Raw genomic sequence first — 20,945 nt, 5'->3', positions numbered from 1 at the left:
GGAAGGCAATGTTGGTGGAAGAGGCGTTGGGTGTGAAGGAGGAGATTGAGAACTGTAGGTCAGAGAGAAAGAAGGGAATGGCGGAAGGTCTACATTTTCTTTTATTAATAGATGAAGCACGTGGTGAGTTAAGGTCAAAGGGTGGAAAGTAGACGTGATGGAAACAATTGAGTGAATAGAGATGGATGGTGTGGCAGTACTATTATTGGCTGAGGAGGAGATGAACAAGAGATCGAAAGAGCTTCCTCCTGTGTGGATAGGTAGGTCATGGCTAGAGTAGATAGCGTGGTCACTAAAAAAAGATTTGATTTTCAGATTTCTGAGAAGTGGTAGGAGAGGGAAGATTAAAGTCACGTAAGAGAATGAGCTGATGTTTAGTTGGAAGAGAATCAAGGAGTTGCCCAAGATCATCAAACAATGGCCCAGTGGGACCAGGAGGGCGATAGATGGGGATGATGCGAACCGAGTGAGGCAGATCAATAGCAGAGATGGTGAATTCAAAATAGGTAGGAAAGGAGGAGGCATTGGAGATTTGTGAGGCATTGAGTTGGGAAGAGAGTAGGTGTCAGACGCCTCCACCTCTGCCAGTTAGCTGTACAAGAAAGATAGTTTAGATTATTGTAGGGCTGCCAGAGTGGCAGTGTCAGATGAAGAAATACAGGTTTCAGTGATAGCAAGAAGGTCTAGGTGAGGAGAGCTGGAGTTAAAGTAATCAGTGATACACATATGGGGGGCAAGTGTCGGACAGTGGCTGAACAAATGATTGTTTACCCAACTCTGTTTGTTTTCAGCGCTCAAAACACTGCATATCATATGTGATGCATGCAGGGCTTGAGTGTACGCTCAGGCAATCCTGGAGATTTGGTGCCTTATTTGCCTGTGCATCTCATACGTTGTACCCCAGGTCGAATTCCAGAATATTAATTCTGTGTCTGCCAAGACTGAGCCAAAAGTTGTGTACTCAAGAATAGAGACTGTGTACAATGGTGAATGTTGTTTCTAACAGAAGTTACGGGGACAAATAGACCACGTTGGCACTGAATCTTTGCCCCACTCTTTTCTAAGTAACTAATGAGCCTCTTGTGTCAGTTTGAATCCTCATATGAAGGGGCTGTGGTTTTCTTATTAGTAACTGACATCGATTTAGAACCAGATAAAAGATGAAACTGCACTAATTTTCAATTAATTTCACATATGTATTATGCAAGTTACAGCTCTGATTTTCGCTGATAACTGTGTGGCAGAGGTAGTCATGCAATTCCATGCCTGAACTTTTGAAAGATCTTCAATCGTTTGGAAGTCAAAATGATTCTGTGTTTAAAAGTTTGAAAGCAAATTACTTCTTTAACAAACATAATGTAAGCTAACAGTTGGTAACAAGACAGGTAGATTGTTCCTACATTCTGTTGTTCAGGTTACGGAAAATTGAAGAGATGGTAACAATTGCAGTCATTAATGTGTTTGGTGTATTTGCCAAGGATGAGCCCCGAGATTTATTTCTAAGTAGTGGCACTTTTTTTCTAAGACGTATCCTGTGGTGTTTTGGCAGTCTAATCATTTTAACTGTCAGTCACTCATAGCCACACAATAAGCAACAATCGTTTGAGCCATGTTGTTGCTCCTGCATACGTTAGTCATTTGCATGAATAAACATTATCTGGAAGGTCACATCAGTGGGTTCTCATGATGGCCATATCGCACTCTGTTCCAGTAAGCCTGCATAGCATTTTCAGCGCCCCACTACAGTAATAATGGCCTGCAGATCCACAGCAGATTAGTGACACTTGTGTGGGCAGCAGCCAGGCCACTGTGTTACTAGTGAAGTTTATTAATTCAGCAGTTAAGGGGACATGCACATACATATTTACAAGTGTAACTGCTATAGATGGCACATGGCATTTCAGGTTCTTGCACTGCAGCACATGTACAGGTAGGAGCAATGAGCAGTCTCATGCGGTGCATTTGTCTACTGGTATGTATTGTCGCAGATAGCATCTAGAATACACCAACTCTCGACAGTTCAAGGCTTTTTAATGTTTATTTTGTCATGGGGTCCCTAGTGCCCAACCCTCTCTCACTCATCTGGTGCAGACCATTCATTCTCTTGGCCAGGCATCCCTCAACTCCAGGCTATCACTAGAGATTGGTAATCCCTACTATCTACTAACTGTTATACTGAACGTGATGGGCTAAAGGCAAATGCTTTTTCTCTCTAACTCCAGCTGGGAACATTATAAGTGGTCCTGACCTAAAGTCCTCAAATCTAGTAGTCTGCAGTAATGGGTGCCTTTCAGATAGACTGGCCCTACTTGCTCTCCTACTTCCACACAATCCTCCTCCTCTTTGTGTCTAACCTGTTTCTCCTCCTTCTCTCCTCCCTTATACTCCACTCACTGTGTCTCCTTTTTTCTCCCTTGCACTTCCTACTCTCTCCCTCTGATGTTCCTCTCTCTCTTCCTCTGTACTATCCACCTCCACCCTCTCTGATCTTACTTTCTCCTACTAAGCGTCACCACTCTAGTCCCTCATTTTCACACTACCACCGCCCCATCTCAAGACTACCACCCTTCTCTCCACATTACTACTATTCCCCTCCCCACTCTACTCCTATGCCCCTCTCTACTCTACTACTGCCCCCATCTCCACTCTACTACTTCTCTCCTCTCCACTTTACTACTCCACCTAACCTTCTCTCCCAGTCACCCTCCTTACTCCTCCTACGCACCTTGCCATGCACTCCCTACTCTATCTGTCTCACTCTCACACCCTCCACGCACTTATAACCAAATACTACTTTCTCTCACCAACAAATATCTTATCTTGCACAAACTGTCTGTAATTCCCTTGCATAGTCTTCTCCACTGTCGTTCCTTCACCTGGTCTCTTGGTCCTCCTTCTCCTTCCTTGACTTCCCCATAATAACCCACACCATCCTGTTACCTACCCCCCCCCTTCTTCTCCGCCCCTTTCTTCCATTGGCTACCTCTATCACATGGTTCCCGGGCCAACTTCTGGCTTATACTTGCCCCTGGGAGGTTCTACAGCTGAGTGAAAACATAAAAGGGCTGTTGCACCCCTCCCCTTTCTAATACGTGGTTCCCCTGGTTCTCAGCATTGGCTACCCCCTGTAGCAACAATCAGTCTCATAGTGCCAGTTTGTATGAGGACTTTCTGGCATGTATAGGGTACTGGATTGACACCAGAACTGCTCAGCATCCCTGTAAGAGGTAACGGAATAGTCCTTGGGGGCCCACGCTTTTCAGAGCTGAAGAAAATTCTCCATAGTCTATAGTTTGGTGTAGTTGTTGTTGGAGTTCGGGTCGCATGGACAGAAGAGCCTGCCTGTTTGATGGAAGGGTTTTTCTGCCGCATGGAGATTTCTTATTTCACTGGCAGTCTGTTTGTTCTGCCCCCACCGGGTCTTCTGGGAACTGTAGTTTCCAAAGGGAAACCGATTGCCGCACAAAGTGCAGTACAGGTGTGTGTCAAGACAAGATAGTACTCATTTAATGCCTGCAAGCACAAGAACAAAAGATTATGACTGGGGCCTTCCAACTCCCACACCCTCCCTCTGGGACAAGACTGGCTCTGGGTATCCATGTGATAAGCCTCACACCCCAGGTTAAGAGGGCTCCTCACCCCCTCTTGACTGTATCAGGTAGCTGACCTTATCAAAGTAGCCAGCATGGGATGTGCTGACATCACCACAGGGCCATGGCCAGGAACAATGCCTCTGTTAAGTAGGAGTTCCTGTGCTAAGTGCTGATACATAGAGGAAGAGCTTGAGGTGTTTGATAGGCAAGTTCCTCAGTTCAGTGATGACTTAGGGCCTCATTCCAAGTCTGGCGGTCCAGAAATAAGGGGTGCCGGTAGCAACGTACCGGCACCCTTTCCGGTCCGGCAGACTACGAGATTGCCAGCAGGGGCCGGATCTCCTTGCAGGTCTGACCTGCCGAGAGTACCAGCTCTTGCAGGCATGGTTTTCACGTAAGCACCGGCACCATTAGCAATGGTGCTGGTGCTTCTGTGTCCCCATTCCCATGGAGTCCTATGGCACTTCACGGGAATGAGGAATTACAGTTTCCGCCACCTGACATCCCAGCCAGTCATCAGGTTACCGCCAATCTCATAATGAGGCCCTTAGTCTTAATTTGTCCATCATGTGCCTGTAAGAAGAAAGTGCGTTCACTCTATTCCCTGTGGACAGAGGGTCAACATTTTCCACTTTCTTCCTATAAAATAAGAGGACAATGATAATGAGTATGATCTGTTCAAAGAAACAGTTAAAGGTTTGGTGTCTCATTTCAAGACACAACTAGTATCTTAAATTATATTATTCTGTGTTATGTTGCTTGATATTTGTAAATCGCACATCTGCTAGGGGCATTTCACCCATCACTCCAATTAGCCTGTCTGAATTGCAGCTGCAACCTCAAATACATTTGCACTATGTAGAGAGGTAGTGGATTGTGTTAGCATTGGATGGCAAGTTCCTATCCTGACATGGCACTCGCGTTCAAGAAAATATTTGGAACCTGGCCCTTATTTATTTACAAACTAAGCACTGAATCTGTAAAAGTTTCAATCTGGGTATAAGGGAAGGGAGTAAAGCGACCGCAATAAGCATTCAATGAAAATGAAAACACCATTGGCATGTTTGAGAGTATTACTGGGCCCCAATTAATGGAAGCACTAAATGCAATACAGCTCAATCTATGGAAATCTTTGACTTTCTTTGGACTTTATTTCCTGAGTTTTTTTAATTAGAGTCTGCGGATATAAATGCTGAAAATACTATATCAATATAGCATTCTTTTTTAGGTTTGTTTCATCACTAATTCACAGGAGGTGATTTGTCCCTGTCTGAATTTTCCTAAACAAAGGGCCTCATTACAAGTACTCCGGTCCGGAATTAACACTGCCGGTAAAACCATACCGGCACCGTTTCCATGTCCGTGCAATCATGACCCGCGGCCCAGGTAATAGCACCACCCTAAACCGCCACCGCGGAAATAGGGTTCCCCTTAAGTCCGTCTGCACGGAAACCCCTCCGTTACCGGCAACACTAAACACCGTGAGCATCACAACTAGCGCGGACACGGAAATACCGGGAAAAAAATGGCGGAAATCCCGTGATCACGGTGGCGGAACAGCCGCCAGCGCGAACATGGCGTTATACACTGCCTGCTGAACTGAATCAGGGCACAGGTGCACCAAATCAGCCCAGCTGGACCTAGCAGGCCACTGGGAGCCTACAAAAGGGCCACACCCAGCCCAACACAACACAGAACCATGCAGGCAGCAGGTCTAGTAGCACTGGGACTGGGCCTACTCAACCAACAGGCAGTACTGCACATGGTGGCAGGAATGGCGCAGAGGAGGAGGCGTAGGCGGAGGAGGCGCAGGCGGCAACCAGCCAACCCTGCAGCTATGGCAAACCCCATTGCCCAGCCAGCCCGACCCCGCCGCCAGCCACCAATACCATGCATCAGGGCCTCACCCTGGAACCTCACCCCAGGACAGATCCACACCCTATACCGGCTGGACCGTGCAACAATCCTGCACATCACCGCCATGATTGAGGACAACATCAGCAGCCTAATTGACACCCCCACCGCCACCCCCCCCCCTCTTGAAGGTTGTCTCAGTTCTGCATTTCCTTGGCACTGGCACCTATCAACACACGGTTGGTGAGCTGCACGGCATATCACAACCGTGTTTCTCAAAAATCCTGGTACAGGTACTGGATGCCCTGTTGCGCCATGTGTCGGAACACATAGCCCTACCCCGCACCCTCCCCGAGGTCATTGCCACCAAGTTGGCCTTCCATGCCATGCCATAGCGGGCATGCCAAATTGCATAGGCGCAGTTGACTGCACCCACGTCGAGCTGACAGTACCACATGCAATTGAGGCGGTGTTCCGCAATAGGAAACAGTATCACTCTTTGAATGTCCAGATGGTTTGTGATGCCATGCAACTGATTACACACTGCTGTGCACGTTTCCCAGGCTCATCACATGACTCAATGGTACTGCGGAATTCCACGTTGCCACGGTACATGGAACGCTATGCCAGACAAAGCACGTGGCTATTGGGTGAGTACAGCTGACGATGCTACAACCCTGTCGGAGTGGTGTGTGTGTGTCCAGGCCAATGAGCATTGTGAGTGTGCCGCTGTGACCGCACATGCATCACCCCCCTTCCATCTACCAAATACACAGCAGATGCCAAACATCATGAAGGAAGACATGACAGGGCACCACAATGTGCCCGTGCACACGCTGCCACAGCCAATCCCGTCACTGTCCCATTAACCCTGTGCCACTGCAGACACCCACCCTCAATTGAAACACTGCCCCAAAAAGCACGGGAGGCGTGTAAATGAGACGACGTGTATTTACTACTTCCGTACAGTGGAGTCACTCTGCCATGTGTGGACAGCACTGCACCATGACATGCACACAATCAAATTTCACCCGCAGGGCACAGTAAACATGCAAGTTAATGTGTAGGCCCATATGCAGTCAGCGACATACCTCGTGATGGCCGAAACATACCTCCAGACACTGCATGGTACATATGCATGAATGAATGATGATACAAGAATGCACAGCAGCAGATGAGGACATGATGCCACAAACACTGACATGTTCCCCCATCTACATCCCATGTAGGTGATGCGGGATATGCACTCACGCCATGGATGATGACACCTGTACGGAGACCAAGGAACAGGCATGAAGAGGCATACAATAGGGCACATATCCGCACACGTGGAATGATTGAGAGGACATTTGGACTGCTGAAGGCCCGTTTCCGCTGTCTGAGCAGATCTGGCGGATCACTGCTGTACAGCCCAGTGAAGACGGGCAAAATCACGCTCGTATGTGCCATGCTGCACAATACATGCCTGCGCAGGAACATCCCAATGCCACCAGACGCAGATGAGGAAGATGGGGATGGGGATAGGGATGGGGATGGAGATGGGGATGGGATGGCACCGCCTCCCCCTGGGGGTCCACATGATGGCCAGAGAGCACGGGATGTCCTGATTGGCATTTACTTTTGAGTCACAGCACATTCACAGAAATGCACAAACATGGTGACGACAATGAATTAATAGTTGCACTGCAAAATAAATGATCAATGTCCACACATGTATGTCTTGATTTGAAATGGTGATGTATTGATGTGATAACAACAGGGAAGAAGGTGCATTGGTTAGGGAAGCTGTACACCCGGGGCCACCCACCACCCAAACGTGCCCACCCCCACCCAGAGCCCATTGTCCAAACCCCCAAAACTACCTACCCCACCACCCAAACGTGCCCACCCCTCTCACACCCTTGTAGTCCACATGTGTCCTGCACTGCCCCACACACATGCCATCACTTCCGCGTGCGCTTCTGTGCCTGTGCAACCTTGCCCGAAGGACCCGTTAGCCTACTCGAGCGCCTCCTTGGACTGGCAGTAGTGGAGCTGGATGGGGTGGTAGTGTTTGATGGCCCAGAATCTGGGATTGAGGGCATCCGTGCCAGATTTGCCTGTTGGCCAACCAACATGGCCTCTACAAGCCTGGAGGTGTGGTCGTTGCCCTCCCGCACATGGCGTGCAAGGGTCACTATGGTGCTCGCAAAGCGTCCAATGGACCTCGACAGGCGACGCACTGAGGCGCTGTAGCTCTCCCTCTGCAGCCTGGATTCCTCTAGCTGCCTCTCCACCAGCTGGGTGAGGGTAGCCTACTGGTCCTCCATCCGCTGCATGCGGGCATTCAGTTCGGCCATGGATGAGGTGGGCGACCTCATGGGACTCCCCAGTGAAGTGGGGCTGAACCCCAGCTCCTGGAAGGAGCCCAGGTCTTCCAATGTGGGCATCTCCCCCTGTGACCCCGTTTCCGAGTGCTCTTGCGGGGCACTGTTATCACTGCAGGCCGCCCCCTCTGCAGTGCTGCTGCCTTCGGTGTTGTGTTGGGTGTCCATGATAGGTTCCCGTGGCACCTGTCTAGACTCAGCCAGTGTGGAGACGGTGGGGATGTCGGTGGTGGTGGTGTGCCGCACATCTGTAGTGGCTGGTAATGTGGCCAGAGGTGCAGAACTGCCTGCAGCATCCTCCTGTGTGGTGGCGGTGGCTAGTGTACTTGCCGATGCAGATTGGCTGGCCTGTTGTACAGTATCACTGTCACTTGAAACGGCTGTGGGGACACAAAGGGCATGCAATTAGTGTTGTTGTGGTGGCAGATGGGTGCATCACATGCGTCATTAAGATTGTACATTGAATAGTGTTAGTCACATGCATCTGATTGCTGGTGTCTGCATTCAGTGATATTGGTTGCCATACGGATCATGATGGGTCCTTTGGCCCATACATGCACTGCCTGGGGGGGGGGGGGTTGTTCATGGGTCCTTTGGCCCACACATGCACTGCCTGGGGGGGGGGGTTGTTCATGGGTCCTTTGGCCCACACATGCACTGCCGGGGGGGGGGGGTTGTTCATGGGTCCTTTGGCCCACACATGCACTGCCTGGGGGGGGGGGTTGTTCATGGGTCCTTTGGCCCACACATGCACTGCCTGGTGGGGGTGGTTGTTCATGGGTCCTTTGGCCCACACATGCACTCCCTGGGGGGGGGGTTGTTCATGGGTCCTTTGGCCCACACGTGCACTGCCTGGGGGGGGGGTTGTTCATGGGTCCTTTGGCCCACACGTGCACTGCCTGGGGGGGGGGGGGTTGTTCATGGGTCCTTTGGCCCACACATGCACTGCCTGGGGGGGGGGGTTGTTAATGGGTCCTTTGGCCCAGTACTCACAACTGCATATTTACATGTGGCATTCATGTTTGGGCACTTACCGGCATCTGCAGGTGGGCTCACTCCTGCCTCAGCCTGCCCGATCCCATGGATTCCCTCTAGGTGGAGGACGCTGCTGCAACGCTCCTCCCATGCTTGCAGCCTCAGTGGGGAAGGGGGTCCTCCGCCTGTCCCACTGCTGCGTTGGCGGTGCGTGGAAATGAGGTTGCGTACCCTCAGCCTCAGGTCGTCCCAACGCTTGTGGCAGTCCTTCACGCTCCTCACTGCCACGCCCACGGCGGTGCACTTGCGTGCAGCTTCGGCCCACACCTCCTTCCTCCGCTGCTGTGTGGCACGCCGTTGGTCGGCGCTGAACATCATCTCAGCATTGTCCACAATGTGCTCCACCAAGACGGTCAGCTCCGCCTCTCTGAAGCGCTGTTTGCGCTGCCTCTGAGCAGGAATCCTGGCAGTCATGCTGGTGGTCCCTTTTGGCTTCTCAGAGTTAGGATTGTGCTTGTGCTGGCTCTGGATGGCAATGGATTGTGCTTTTATATGAGGGCCGCCTCTCTGTTTCCTGTTTTGGTGATCGTGGTATTTCCGGTTCCGTGTCCGTGGTGGCGGAGGCGGAAACGGGTTTAGCGCCACTTGTGGCTTCGTTATTTCCATTTCCGTGGGGTTTTCCGTGACGGCGGTAACAACGTTTCCGAGTCCGTGTGGTGCGCGCGGCCGACAGCGTGTAATCGGACGGTTTTTCCGCAACCTTGCGGACACGGAAACGTTTTTACCGCCGTCACGGATTTTGCACGGTCCCGGAATGGCAGGTTGTAATGAGGCCCAAAGTCTCTATTTGTATGGCGCAAACATTGCTGAAGGTTAACCTATATAAAACCAATGTGTTGCTTGCTAGTGAGGAAGGATGAAGGCTTTGTTATCTACACCCAACACCACTGATTAACTGATTTGACAGCAAGGTAATTGGGTGACCACAGCAGCACCCAGGTTAGACTTGAAGTTTGTATTCTCTAAAGGCTCTACTTCCTTCTTTTAAGCCTCAATATTTAGTCACTGGTTGACATATGATGAAGTAAGAACAACAGGGATGTAGTTTATGCAGAGCTTCCACTTGGATATGGACAGAATATCGGCACATGCATACAATAGCTGCCTTAATCTTATGCCATGCTTTGCAATGATATCCTAAAAATCTTGCTCTCTGTGATCTTCACTGGTAACCAGTGATGGTATCTGCAGAGCAATGTAGAGCGTATAGTTCTAGATGACCACGTGGTTCTTACCTAGGGTGACCCTTCTTCTCCAGCATGTCATCTAGAATGGGGACCTCCCTTCTGATATTTAGAATGGCCCAGCTTCTGTACTTTTTCTAGAACTGGAATCATTATTGTGCAGCTTGTTTGACTTGAATGACGCCTGGGCCCTTTTCTGTAGCCTTTTGACCCTCTCCTCTGGCTGTTGTCATGTCAGGCAAGACATAGCAGTAGTGGGGCTGAGGATGGGATTGCTACTCTTAATTTAGTACCGCTCCATCACTGAACCTCTGAAGTGTTAAGTTCTCCTCCAGGCCACAAGCCTCAGTGGGCTGGGGGTCACTGATGTACCACAGTTAGAAAATTATTAGCAGGAACTGGAGAGAGTTGGCAAAAGAGACCTACCAAAAACAAGGAAACATTATAATGAAAATGTGGGAGAGGAATCTGGGAAAAGCAACGGACATGAGATGGAGAGAAAAGGGGAGAACCAAGAAGGGAGGTAAGATGGGGCAAAAAAGGAAAAAGAAATCTTAAGGTGGAGTGACAGGAAGGAACCAATAGTCAAATCATGAAAAAATAAAGAGGGAGAAGTAGTAGAAAGAAATTGATATGAAAAAAGAGGAAGGGAAAAAGTGTAAAAATATAAAGAACATTCTGAAAGGGAAATGAGTGGAAAAGCAAGGCAAGGGCCTCATCACAAGTTGGGCGGTAGCCCACCGAGATACCGCACAACACAATTACCATTACCGCAACTTGGTCCAGCACCATTTTCTTTGGCGTCCATAGAAGTCAATGGGGCATTCTTGGCACAATTATTGAGGCATAGTAATTGCGCGGAAAAATGGGCGGAAAGTCTGCGTATTTACCTCCAGCTCAGAGCTAGAGGTGAATCCTCTGAGTTCCCCCAAACTCTGTATTGGGAGTAGCAGTAATAGCGCTACCACCACATTTTTACTGCACCGCCCAACCCCTGATGAGACCCTAGCTAGTTCTATATAGAACTTGCTAGCACAGATTACGCAACTCCATGGTGCTGTAAGTAAGCATATGTTGTTTTTAAGCCATTAAATTGCTGTAGAAAGGTTGCATGCAGTCGACTGGGTGATGAGACTTTGGCGTGACCCTGGTGGCCTGAGGCCACCACCCACTCTATGATTTAGACCCTTTTGCAGGTATGCAGTTGATCTTGCAAGCCCCCCAATCCATCCCCAGCCTTAGAGTACAGCTACCCCATCACCTTCCTGAAGGTTTCATCCTCCGCTTTCACAAGGCATATTTGCTGAAGGTCAATCATGGTATTTCTGAGGGCTGGATGCCATAAGGGACAAGGACTGAGGGAATTGGATGTGACTGTCGTCATTGTTAAGGGAAGAAAATCTGGAAGGCTTCTGAGTTTATGGAGGCCCCAACTATAGCCGTCCACACTCTAACCAGGAAGGGATTTAAATTCTGGCATTATGTGTTTTACTTCATCCCAGTGTTCAGACTATTTGGCCAGCTTCACTTGATAAACCTTCTTCAAACACCTGAAGCCTCTTGGTAGTGGAAATGATTCCTTTAATATCCCAGTGAACCTCATTTAGCAATTGTTAAACTGCAGAGAAATGGAAAATCATGTGTACCCTTGCTATGTGAATTACTGCATACTTCCTCCTGCTGCCCCTCTCCCAGGGACTTTTGCCATCAACAAATGGTTTGCACCAATATATCTCTCATGGTCTCCACTCATATGTAATGGTGCATTAACATGGAGATTTGGAGACCTGTGAAACTTCACTCAACTCGGGAAGATGGCTGCAGAACAAGATCGGATAGTGTCAAGATGGCGGCGGGCCATAATAAATGCTTGGCCTGTAGACCTGCATTAGTGTGCACAACTAAAAGGAAGTTGGCTGGGAGATATCTTGTCCCAGAGTCATGTACCCAATCCGAGAGCATACCCGAATGCAAGTCACTAATAAATGATGTAATTCATTGGCCAACACATTTTCCTTTAAAAGGCAGCAGGTGTTGCTATATATTGTGTATGTCAGGAGTTGGAGAGGGTTGAAGCAAGTTGGAGGGTTACTGAGGAGGAGGCAGACAAAGGTGCTAAGATCAGGTGGCAAAAGGAGAGTTGAAGGTAGGAGAGGAGGAAAAGAAATAACATCCCAATGAACAGAGGATGTGGTGATGGGTGAGTTAATGGGGGGGAGAGGATAAAGAGAGGGCGTCCGAAGGAGGTGAAAGTAAAGTTGAAAAGGAGGGGAGACAGGAGGTGGAGGAAAGGACATTGGCGGGAGGGGAAGAAAACTTGAAAGGGGATAAAAAAGAGGCAGATGAGGAATATAAATCAGCAAGTGGAGCAGAGGAAGAAAGGAAGTGGTATTTGAGGAGCATTCGGCTTAGAGCAGTGTGCAACTAAGAGGAGGAAATGAGGGGAGTTGGACAGTGGAGGGGTCGGGGGGGCTGAGAGAGACAAACACCACTGAAAGGGAGAAGAGCATAGAAGAGAAAGGCGTAACAAAGAGTTGAGAGCCTGGAGCAAGAGTTAGCCTGGAGGTAGACTCTGCAGAGGCACCTGAGTTGATGGAGGAGTATGAGGCATGAGAGCCTCCAGCAGCCTAAAATGGGTCACACCTTAGCAACACTTCTTCCCAAACTAATCCTAGGCATGATCAAAAAGGGTTGCACGACCAGTCCATCCTGACGATGCAAGGCCCAATAGTGGTGGTACCAAGGTATCTAGAATGAGAAGTAGGTGTGGATCATCCCGACATAAAAATCTTAGCAAAGAAATAGTGTGCAACCATTAAAACCCCTAGAGTCAGTGGGTGATTCTTTCATCACCCTCAGGAAGGTGGCGCACAAGGAAGAGGGCGAAGAACTCAGGGTGACGGTCCTGAAAGGAAGCTTAAGTTCACCCCATTCGTAAAGGCACTTGGAACTTAATATCGGTTTCCTAGCTGTCTGTGTATCCCTTGGCCTGCTGTGATATAGCTTTCATTGTACATACCTCAGAACAATGAAAGGCTGAGTTGGCCAATGAAGGCAAGTCCCTGTTTATGCTCATACCAGAGAAAATGCAACCATCTAGGGGAAAAAAAGGCCAAGAGATTGCTTTCAAGGATAACAAGGTTTAATTGTACAGAGTAAAGGTGCCAGCAGAGGACTCTGCTGCTCGAACGTTCTGACTCCAAATTTATTGTTAGCACATTATAAACGGCCACAGTGTCACTAAAGACATCACATATAGGGTCTAAACCCACACAACTGATTGGTAAAACAGTATACATGGCCCTGCTCCATAGGGGATGCCAGGCTATGATTGGTTCTCGCCTGCGCCGTCTGTCCGTCTCCACTTGGGTCAGCTGGGCTCATCTCGTCAGGGGCTGAAGGTCAGGCGCTTCACATGTTTCTGTTCCATGACTACTCTTTGTGAGCTAATGGTACTACTACATCATTATGGCATGCACCCGAGAGGCTCATGGACTGGCACATGGGGGAAGGGAAGAAATACAATCATGCTGACCCACACAATTTGTGCTCTATCTTTATTGCACTCCTCGCACCCAAGGCTTCTACCTTCATTTTGATCTATAATTTATCCCTCTCTGTACCTCATACTACAAAGGGTGTATTTATGGGAAGAGGTGACATAGTCATGCATGTTCAGATTTGTTATGACCATTTGTTTTATTGGGGGCGGGCTGGGGTCACTCTCTTTTTGGGGAATGCAGGGACTCTGGGACGCGGTCAGTGGGGGTGCTACCTGTCATGGTGGGCTGGGTGGGGTTGGAGGTCTGCTGTTGGCCTACTTGTGATGAACGGGCATGGCGAGGAGCCTGTTGCTGTCTTGCGGCCTTGAAGGGCGAATTCCTCTATGTGATACTAAATAATTGCAACAGTCAGGGAACAATGGGACATTTATGTGGGAATTAGCAGCGCAGGCACATCCATCCTCAGCGTTTGGGCCTGTTCATGTTTCTCCGTCAGGCCTACGTTTACCGCGCAGCCATGTACGGCTGCATTCGTCTTCCATAACTATAAATTTGCGTCTCTTTATGTGCGCGCACTACGTCTATTCATCTATAATGCCAATCACATTGCATCCCGGCTGAGTTTCTCTAAGACATCCCTTTCCCCCCTAGCACATTGCACTATTCATGGGATTCGCCTCACTCTAAGGCACCTAGGGGGGGTGGGATAGATTCATTTACATCCCAACACATTGCACAGATTTCACTAGTTCATCTGCAGGGTAAAGGGAGAACCGAGCAGGAAACAGAATTGATAGTCTTAGTTGTTAGGTGGGGGATAAAAAAGCAAACAAAGGAAACAGCGAATGTAGTGGGATAGAAATAAAGATAGTAAAAGAAAAAATAAAGCACAACGAAGAAAGAGCAGAGTGAATGGTGTGTGGAGACCGACCCTACCTATATTGGTCCGTAAGTGGATGTCTGTTCTACCTATTGCTAATATTGTACAGACTGGCCCTACCAGCCCTACTTGCTAGTTGGAATGTGGAGGCTAGCCATATATGGTGTTGAGCATGTGGCTGGTGATACACGTTGCTGAGCATGTGGTCAATTTCCGCACCTCTTTTTAGATGTGAATTGGCTTTGTCTTTGGGTGGGAAATGTGGAGAATCCTTTGGAGTAATCTTTAAATCTCATAACTTTGAAACCATTGTCACTGGTCGAATGCACCTTAAAATGCTTTGTTTTTCTAGTTTTATATAAAAATTTGCATGTGAAGCGGCCCCCCAACCCCTGTGGGAAATGTTTGTTTTTTAACTCCTATGTAGTAATGGGTCATTGTTACTACCGCAAAGTGCTTTAAACTACTCAGTCCTATTTTTCACATATGTACCATGGGAACCGCCATAGTATCCTTCCTCATTCCATACCATGAAATGGTCCTCAAGCCATTTCATGTTTTACCAATGTTCCTGACCGAATTTCTTTTAGAAAGACCACAAATAACAATATTTTTTATTAGACATTCTTTAGGATGGGGGAATGAGAGAAAATGAATTTTTCAACCTCTGGAACACGAGTTTGAATCCCTTACGGCAGACACAGTCCTTCGTCTATCCGAGGTCGATAAATTGAATGCCATGAAAAATGTAATAATATGAACACTTGGGAGCAGGTGAAATGAACGATGAAATACTGCATGCAAATAAAACCATTATATTATGAATGTGAGATTTTCTCATTCACCACTAACATTTCAGAAATGTTGTTGCAAACCCGATCGTCATTAAAGTTAAATGTTTTAATTTTTCGAGTGGAAGAAGTGGGATTTGAGGAGTGGTCGGCTACCAATGTGGCCTCGATCTAATGCCAAACGGAGCTTGGCCCCCCAGGAAAGATTGTTTTTAATACAATTGTTGTAGAAGTTGGATGTTAATGTTGTTCCCTTTACTTACAATGTGTGCATTTTATCTGTTGTACGTTGGCACGAGTTGATGTGGGTTGGAGCTGTCATAACGTAGTTGTGTTTGAAATCTCAATATGCACAGGGAAAATATGTCCTGCATTGACTCCCATCTGTGAACTCGCACTGCGGACATCGAAGGGTCAGGGCCATGGGGAGAAAGGAGTGGTCACTTCGCACCTGCACCAATCTTTTCAATACATGAATTTCCAGAAAGTAATGCAAGTCTTTCTTTGGATTTTCAGTTTGTTTCCTCTTTCTCTCACATCTGGGTAGAGATGGCTGCTTTCAATGATTTCCCCTGGTTCATCGTGCCCCCTCGGCATTCTCCACTGCTCGCCCCCTGCCACAAGCTTTTATCTTAATCTAGACAGCAGGCATTTACTATAATGGATGTCCCTTTTTATGGATGTAATACTTTAACTGAAAAACTAAGTGGCTTTTACTTAAAAAGTAGTGAATTAGCACCGACCTGTTTAGCAATGCTGAGATGGCTCTTGGCGCTGCCAGCTGAGGGATGAGGGCTTGACAGCGGTCTGATGTCCTTAGAGCTCTGACCCTGTGCAAGGTGAGCCCATTGAAACATGAGATATTGTGTCGCTTGAAAATGACATGGTACAGCTAATGGCGTAAAGGTCCTTTAAGCCGGCCAAGTTTAGGGGAAGGTGAATTGAAATATTACCCTGAGCTGCAGTGATTTGCAGGTATCAAATGTGTAAGGAGTAGCTGTGTTTGGCTTCAGTACTTTGAATGGTGTCTCCCGCCGCCCCCAGCATACGTCCATGTTACTTAGTAAGCGAATCATAGCCGTTCTTTTCGCGCAGAACCTAGCGCTGCAATAACTCAGAGGTAGGCTTGAAGCAATTCAGTGCTCAATAAATGCCCCGTGTGGAAAGGCTAATTGAATATGTTTTCTTCACTGTGAAACCAAAATACCGTTTGGAATTTCTGCAGCTCTGGGAGAATAAAGATTTTGGCCTTTTGTTTTGAACTATACTGACCGCAGTATGTTCAGATGTATATTTGCTCTACCCTTGACTTTAGTCCTTCATAGGGCTTTAATGAGGCCCATTCCTTAGTAATGTTGAAAGCACTTTAAGTCCTTCCAGTATCTCGTTGGCTGGAAAGAAAGGTCTATTAAAAACCACGGGAAAGGACACAAGGGGGAAACACAGTTTAAAGATTGCAGCATTGCCGGGAACAAAAGCTGGGGTCTAATCATGAAAAAAGGATCCCTTGCCTGTAGTTTAATCAATCAGACTGCCTGCTGGAAAAAATGTTAATTAGGAAAGAAAATTAAAAAAACACAAGAACCCCATGAAGATAAAGTGGCAGAGAAAAGTTTCTTAAAAGCAATTGGCGGCTTTAATGGGGAGGTTCGGATTACAGATAACGTAATAAGCCGCCAATGAATTATGGCTTCCTGAAAGTCTGAAAGAAACCTTACCTGAATGGAGAAAATTAAGAGTATTGATTGCTTTTTGCCGTAGGTTTTCGAGACTGGGTTCCAAAGGAACTGCAGAGAGTTGGCTGCGTCGAGCTCTTAAATACAGTGCAACGGCGAGTACGACCTAAGCTTCACGTCTTTGGTGGAATCCATGAAGGTAAGAAAAAATAGATTGTGATGGTGTTGACGCTATTGTTTAGATGAACAGGATAGGCCTATGATTAGGATTGTAGCCATAAATGGCCCTGCAGTTATATTTATTTGTGTTTTTCTTGAATATCTTGATCAGAATTGTTAGAGTGAGTTTTCATCAGTTTCCACCACAGGGTAAACCGGAAAGCTATTTGTAATTTAAAACCTAAGCCAATGCATTGCACAATCACATGGCCACACTAAAGCTCGTAGAAGAATTGACCGAGAGCAATTACAGACGTGAATGAAGACTATTGTGGCTTGGAGATGGTTTCAGGGGTCTATGGATTTTCCACATTATCCTTTGTGTGAAAGTTAGTGTTTCTGTGGAGTTCTTCGGATTGATTTCAGGGTGGTAGTGGCATCATGATGGACTAGGTCAGGGGAGTTCCAGTGATGGGGAAACCTCGAGTGTGCACGGGTGTCGGGACGATTTAGGTCTATAGATGGCTTTTGAGTGATGAGATGTGTCGAAGTAAGGCTGTGGAACATACAAACATACAAACTCAAAGTTAGGAATGTGCAAAGTGACATGTGGTAAGCAGAAAATCAGCCTTGGGTTTCTGATATGTGAGGTTGGAAGTGGGGCGTGATAGGTTGAAAAGGCTGTGGGTGTAAACATTGCGGGCATTTTCATAGGTTGAAAGGAATAGATGTGGAGGATAAGCAGGAGGCTGTTTCCATAGTTGACTCGGTTTACAAAAATTGCATTCATTAGAGTTCTGGCAGTGGGAAAAATCCTGTAGATGATAGCAAGCAAAGGTTACTGCGCGCATAATTAAGGGGAAAGAATCTAATTTCAGAATCAGATTGGACCTTGGGTGCTTTGGTGCCTTGAGGAGTAGAAGGTGGGGTGGTAGGAAAAGATTATATTTTGTGCATTGGATGTGGGGGGGGGCTATATGATCTCTTTTGGATGGGTTGTGCATCAAGCAGTGCATGGCCAACTATTAGCAGCTTTATGAAAAGCTGTCTGTTATGAGACCAGCTTTAATAGTGGAAAAAGACGAAAAAGAGACAAAGACCAGGGGGCAGTGGATATCGCAAAGGTGATATGAAGAGGAAAGTAAGATGCCAAAGACAGAGCCTTGAGTAATGATTTGACACAGAGTTCATGAGTTCCACAAGGCCAAGTAGGATGTGTTACCATGGTAAGCAGACAGCTGTTCTTGTACCTAGCATGGTAATCTTTTTTTGGGCTATAAAATGGGGAAACAATATGAATTGTAGCCACAGGTCTTTCCCATGAACTCACAGTATTCAAATAGGTTCCATCGCAATAACTCTACACCCACAAATACTTGAAGAAAGATGTTAAAACAAAACGAAGTGTGCTGCGTGGTAATGTCCTCCTCATCATGAATGCCTACAACATGACCATACCAGGAGAGTGCGGGGGAATGAACTGTGGTACAGGAGTGAGAGATAGAGAACAAATTCAGAGAATTAGAAAAGAGATGGAAGGGAGCATAAGAAAGAGAAGAGACGATTTGACAGCTCCAGAAAAAAACAATAGAGGAGTGCAAAAAAAGACAACTGAAATGGAGAAAGGAAGGAGAGATGGAGAGAAACGCAGTGCAAGAGAGGTATATTTTGAGGCAGAGCATGAACAGGAGGGATACTGATTGAAGAGAACTAGAACTGGGAAGGTGAGACGAAAGAATGTGAGATAGACACGAGACAGAATGTGATGGAGGAGGAGGAATGCGAACAAGAGGGAAAAGACAATGAAAGAGAGACAGAGGAGAGAACATAGGAGTCAAAGAGGAAAGACACTGACTAAAAGACAATAGACATAGGGCATGGGAAGGATGGGGGTTCAACATAACAGGAGCAGATAATGACGAGCCAGAATGGGAGGTAGAGAAAGAAGAAGAAAAACAAATTGGAGAGAAAGAGACATAACTGGGTGGAGGAGGAAGCGGAGCAAAACGAAAACGACAGAACAGGAGGGATTCAAGCAACAGATATGCTTTAAGGCCTAATTCTGAGCTGATGGTACATAGCGAGGAGAGGAAAATATATGTGTTGTGCACTCAAATGTCAGGCAACAGTCATGTTTGAAGACAGCCTTCAATAGGCTTTGGAAAAAACTGAACACTTACGATGGGATGGTGGTATCTGTGTCGTACTTGCAGAACCGGCTTTAGATGGTACACGTCTTCAGTTCCACTATACCAGTTAAGAATGCTATCAAATTCGTCAGGCTTTTACCTCTTCTAAGGGATAGCACAACCTGTCTCATGTTTTGGGATAGCACAACCTGTCTCGTGTTTCCTGGGAGTAAATTCCATGTAACTGGGTTTGGAAGAGATATAAGGTAAAACAGAAAGAGAAAGGTATGGAGACCTGCCTGCTGGCATGCACCAGAAAAGTCCTCCAGAGTATCCACCAACAGGGATGCCTTGCTCGCTTAACCTGGCAGTAGGACATCATCCCCATTGATATTTTGAATTCACTCTTCCATAGTAGTAGTTCTGAAACTTTTGTTGTACAGTTGCCCACAGTGCCTACAAGATGATATGTAGTTGCCCAAGATGCCTACAAGATGGTGTACAGGAATTAGTGAGGGGACTCTTTCCTCCAACCGAGCCTGTTGTGTTACAGGCGTATTGTATACCTGCTTACTCCTGATCTAGTTCTAAAATATACTACCGCATGGGAAAGAAAATCATCCAACTCTACTCTTTCTACTCTTGAGCGATGAGAGCTGACAGTAAGGGAAAACATCAACATACTAAACTTGTATCAGGTACTGAGTTACCAGAGTCGCTGTACTTAAACTATGTACTGTATATTTGACTATAGTTGTGCCCAATCTTACATGATATGTTAAGGTGTCTGCCTGTCTGTGACGAGCCTCATATTAAAAAGTGAAAACACTTCTTTGTGGCTTCGAAGCTACTAATCTTGAGCGCTGTCAAGGTTATGGTAGATAAAGAAACGTATCTGTTTGTTAGGGTTGTCCTTATCTTGAAAGTATGGTTGATCAGGCCTCCTTTCATTGAAGGATGGGAATGTGTAAACCCTGTAAGATTCTAAAATACGGTTCAACTATGTGAACAAGGAAAAGTGTATGTGTGATGCCTCTCATCACCTGAGTATGTCGGGGACACACTGGGTGCGGGACAAAGTCACACAATCCACCTTCACCTATTGCTTGAGTCTACTTATAATGACTGGCAAGCCCCATATGCCACATATACCCGTGTACAAGGTATGACCAGTTCGTTCTATCAGACACAGCTGCCTCCTATTTGGTGAAAACCTCCTCTCACAGTGGCTGGAGGACGGGCGTGCGATAATGAATACCGTGCAGGTAGATTAAGTAAAACCCTACAGCCCCCAATCTGTGAGGGAAGCTGTGTATTGCCTGCGATTTGCATATCGATGCACTCAAACCGCGCCTGCTCTGCTTTCTGGTGCTCCCGACAGATGTGCCTTAATTGCAAGACTGGCGGTTCCATAACTATCTTTTATATATATATTATTAAGAGCATAAACATTTCGTGCTGCTCTCCGGATGAAGGGGTTGGGGGCGATTATACATGAAATGACCACCTCTTTCTAATGTGAGGTAAATTGTAGATAATGTTACATTAAGTGAATAGCTACTACTAAAATGATCCCATGCTGCTATGAACACCATGCTATGTTTTCAAAGAAAATGTAAAGGTGAGCTAGAATGTTCCGCCTTTGTTTTGATGAGGAATCGTGTGCACAATGAATGCATCTGGTGAGCCTGGGTTTCTTTTACGCCTAGATAATTCTATTTTAAAAACACATTTTTTGCTGAAATTTAGTAGTAGCATGTAGGGTAAACCCGTCT

The 20,945-nt window shown here is 46.9% G+C and overlaps 1 protein-coding gene across 4 annotated transcripts in view; it reads left to right on the top strand.

Annotated features, from left to right (window-relative positions):
* Positions 1 to 20,945, top strand: part of MPPED2 (metallophosphoesterase domain containing 2) — a 1,149,018-nt gene that overhangs the window by 1,040,470 nt on the left and 87,603 nt on the right. For all 4 annotated transcript variants that reach the window (XM_069623535.1, XM_069623537.1, XM_069623538.1 and 1 more), the window contains exon 6: positions 16,968 to 17,081. In XM_069623535.1, the coding sequence (XP_069479636.1) occupies positions 16,968 to 17,081 (114 nt within the window). The remainder of the gene's footprint in view (positions 1 to 16,967; positions 17,082 to 20,945) is intronic.

The sequence above is a fragment of the Ambystoma mexicanum genome, chromosome 11 (assembly GCF_040938575.1).
Source record: "Ambystoma mexicanum isolate Mex_15411 chromosome 11, UKY_AmexF1_1, whole genome shotgun sequence".
Lineage (NCBI taxonomy): Eukaryota > Metazoa > Chordata > Amphibia > Caudata > Ambystomatidae > Ambystoma > Ambystoma mexicanum.
Note: the sequence above shows the minus strand (reverse complement) of the source record. Positions and strands in the feature narration are given on the sequence as shown.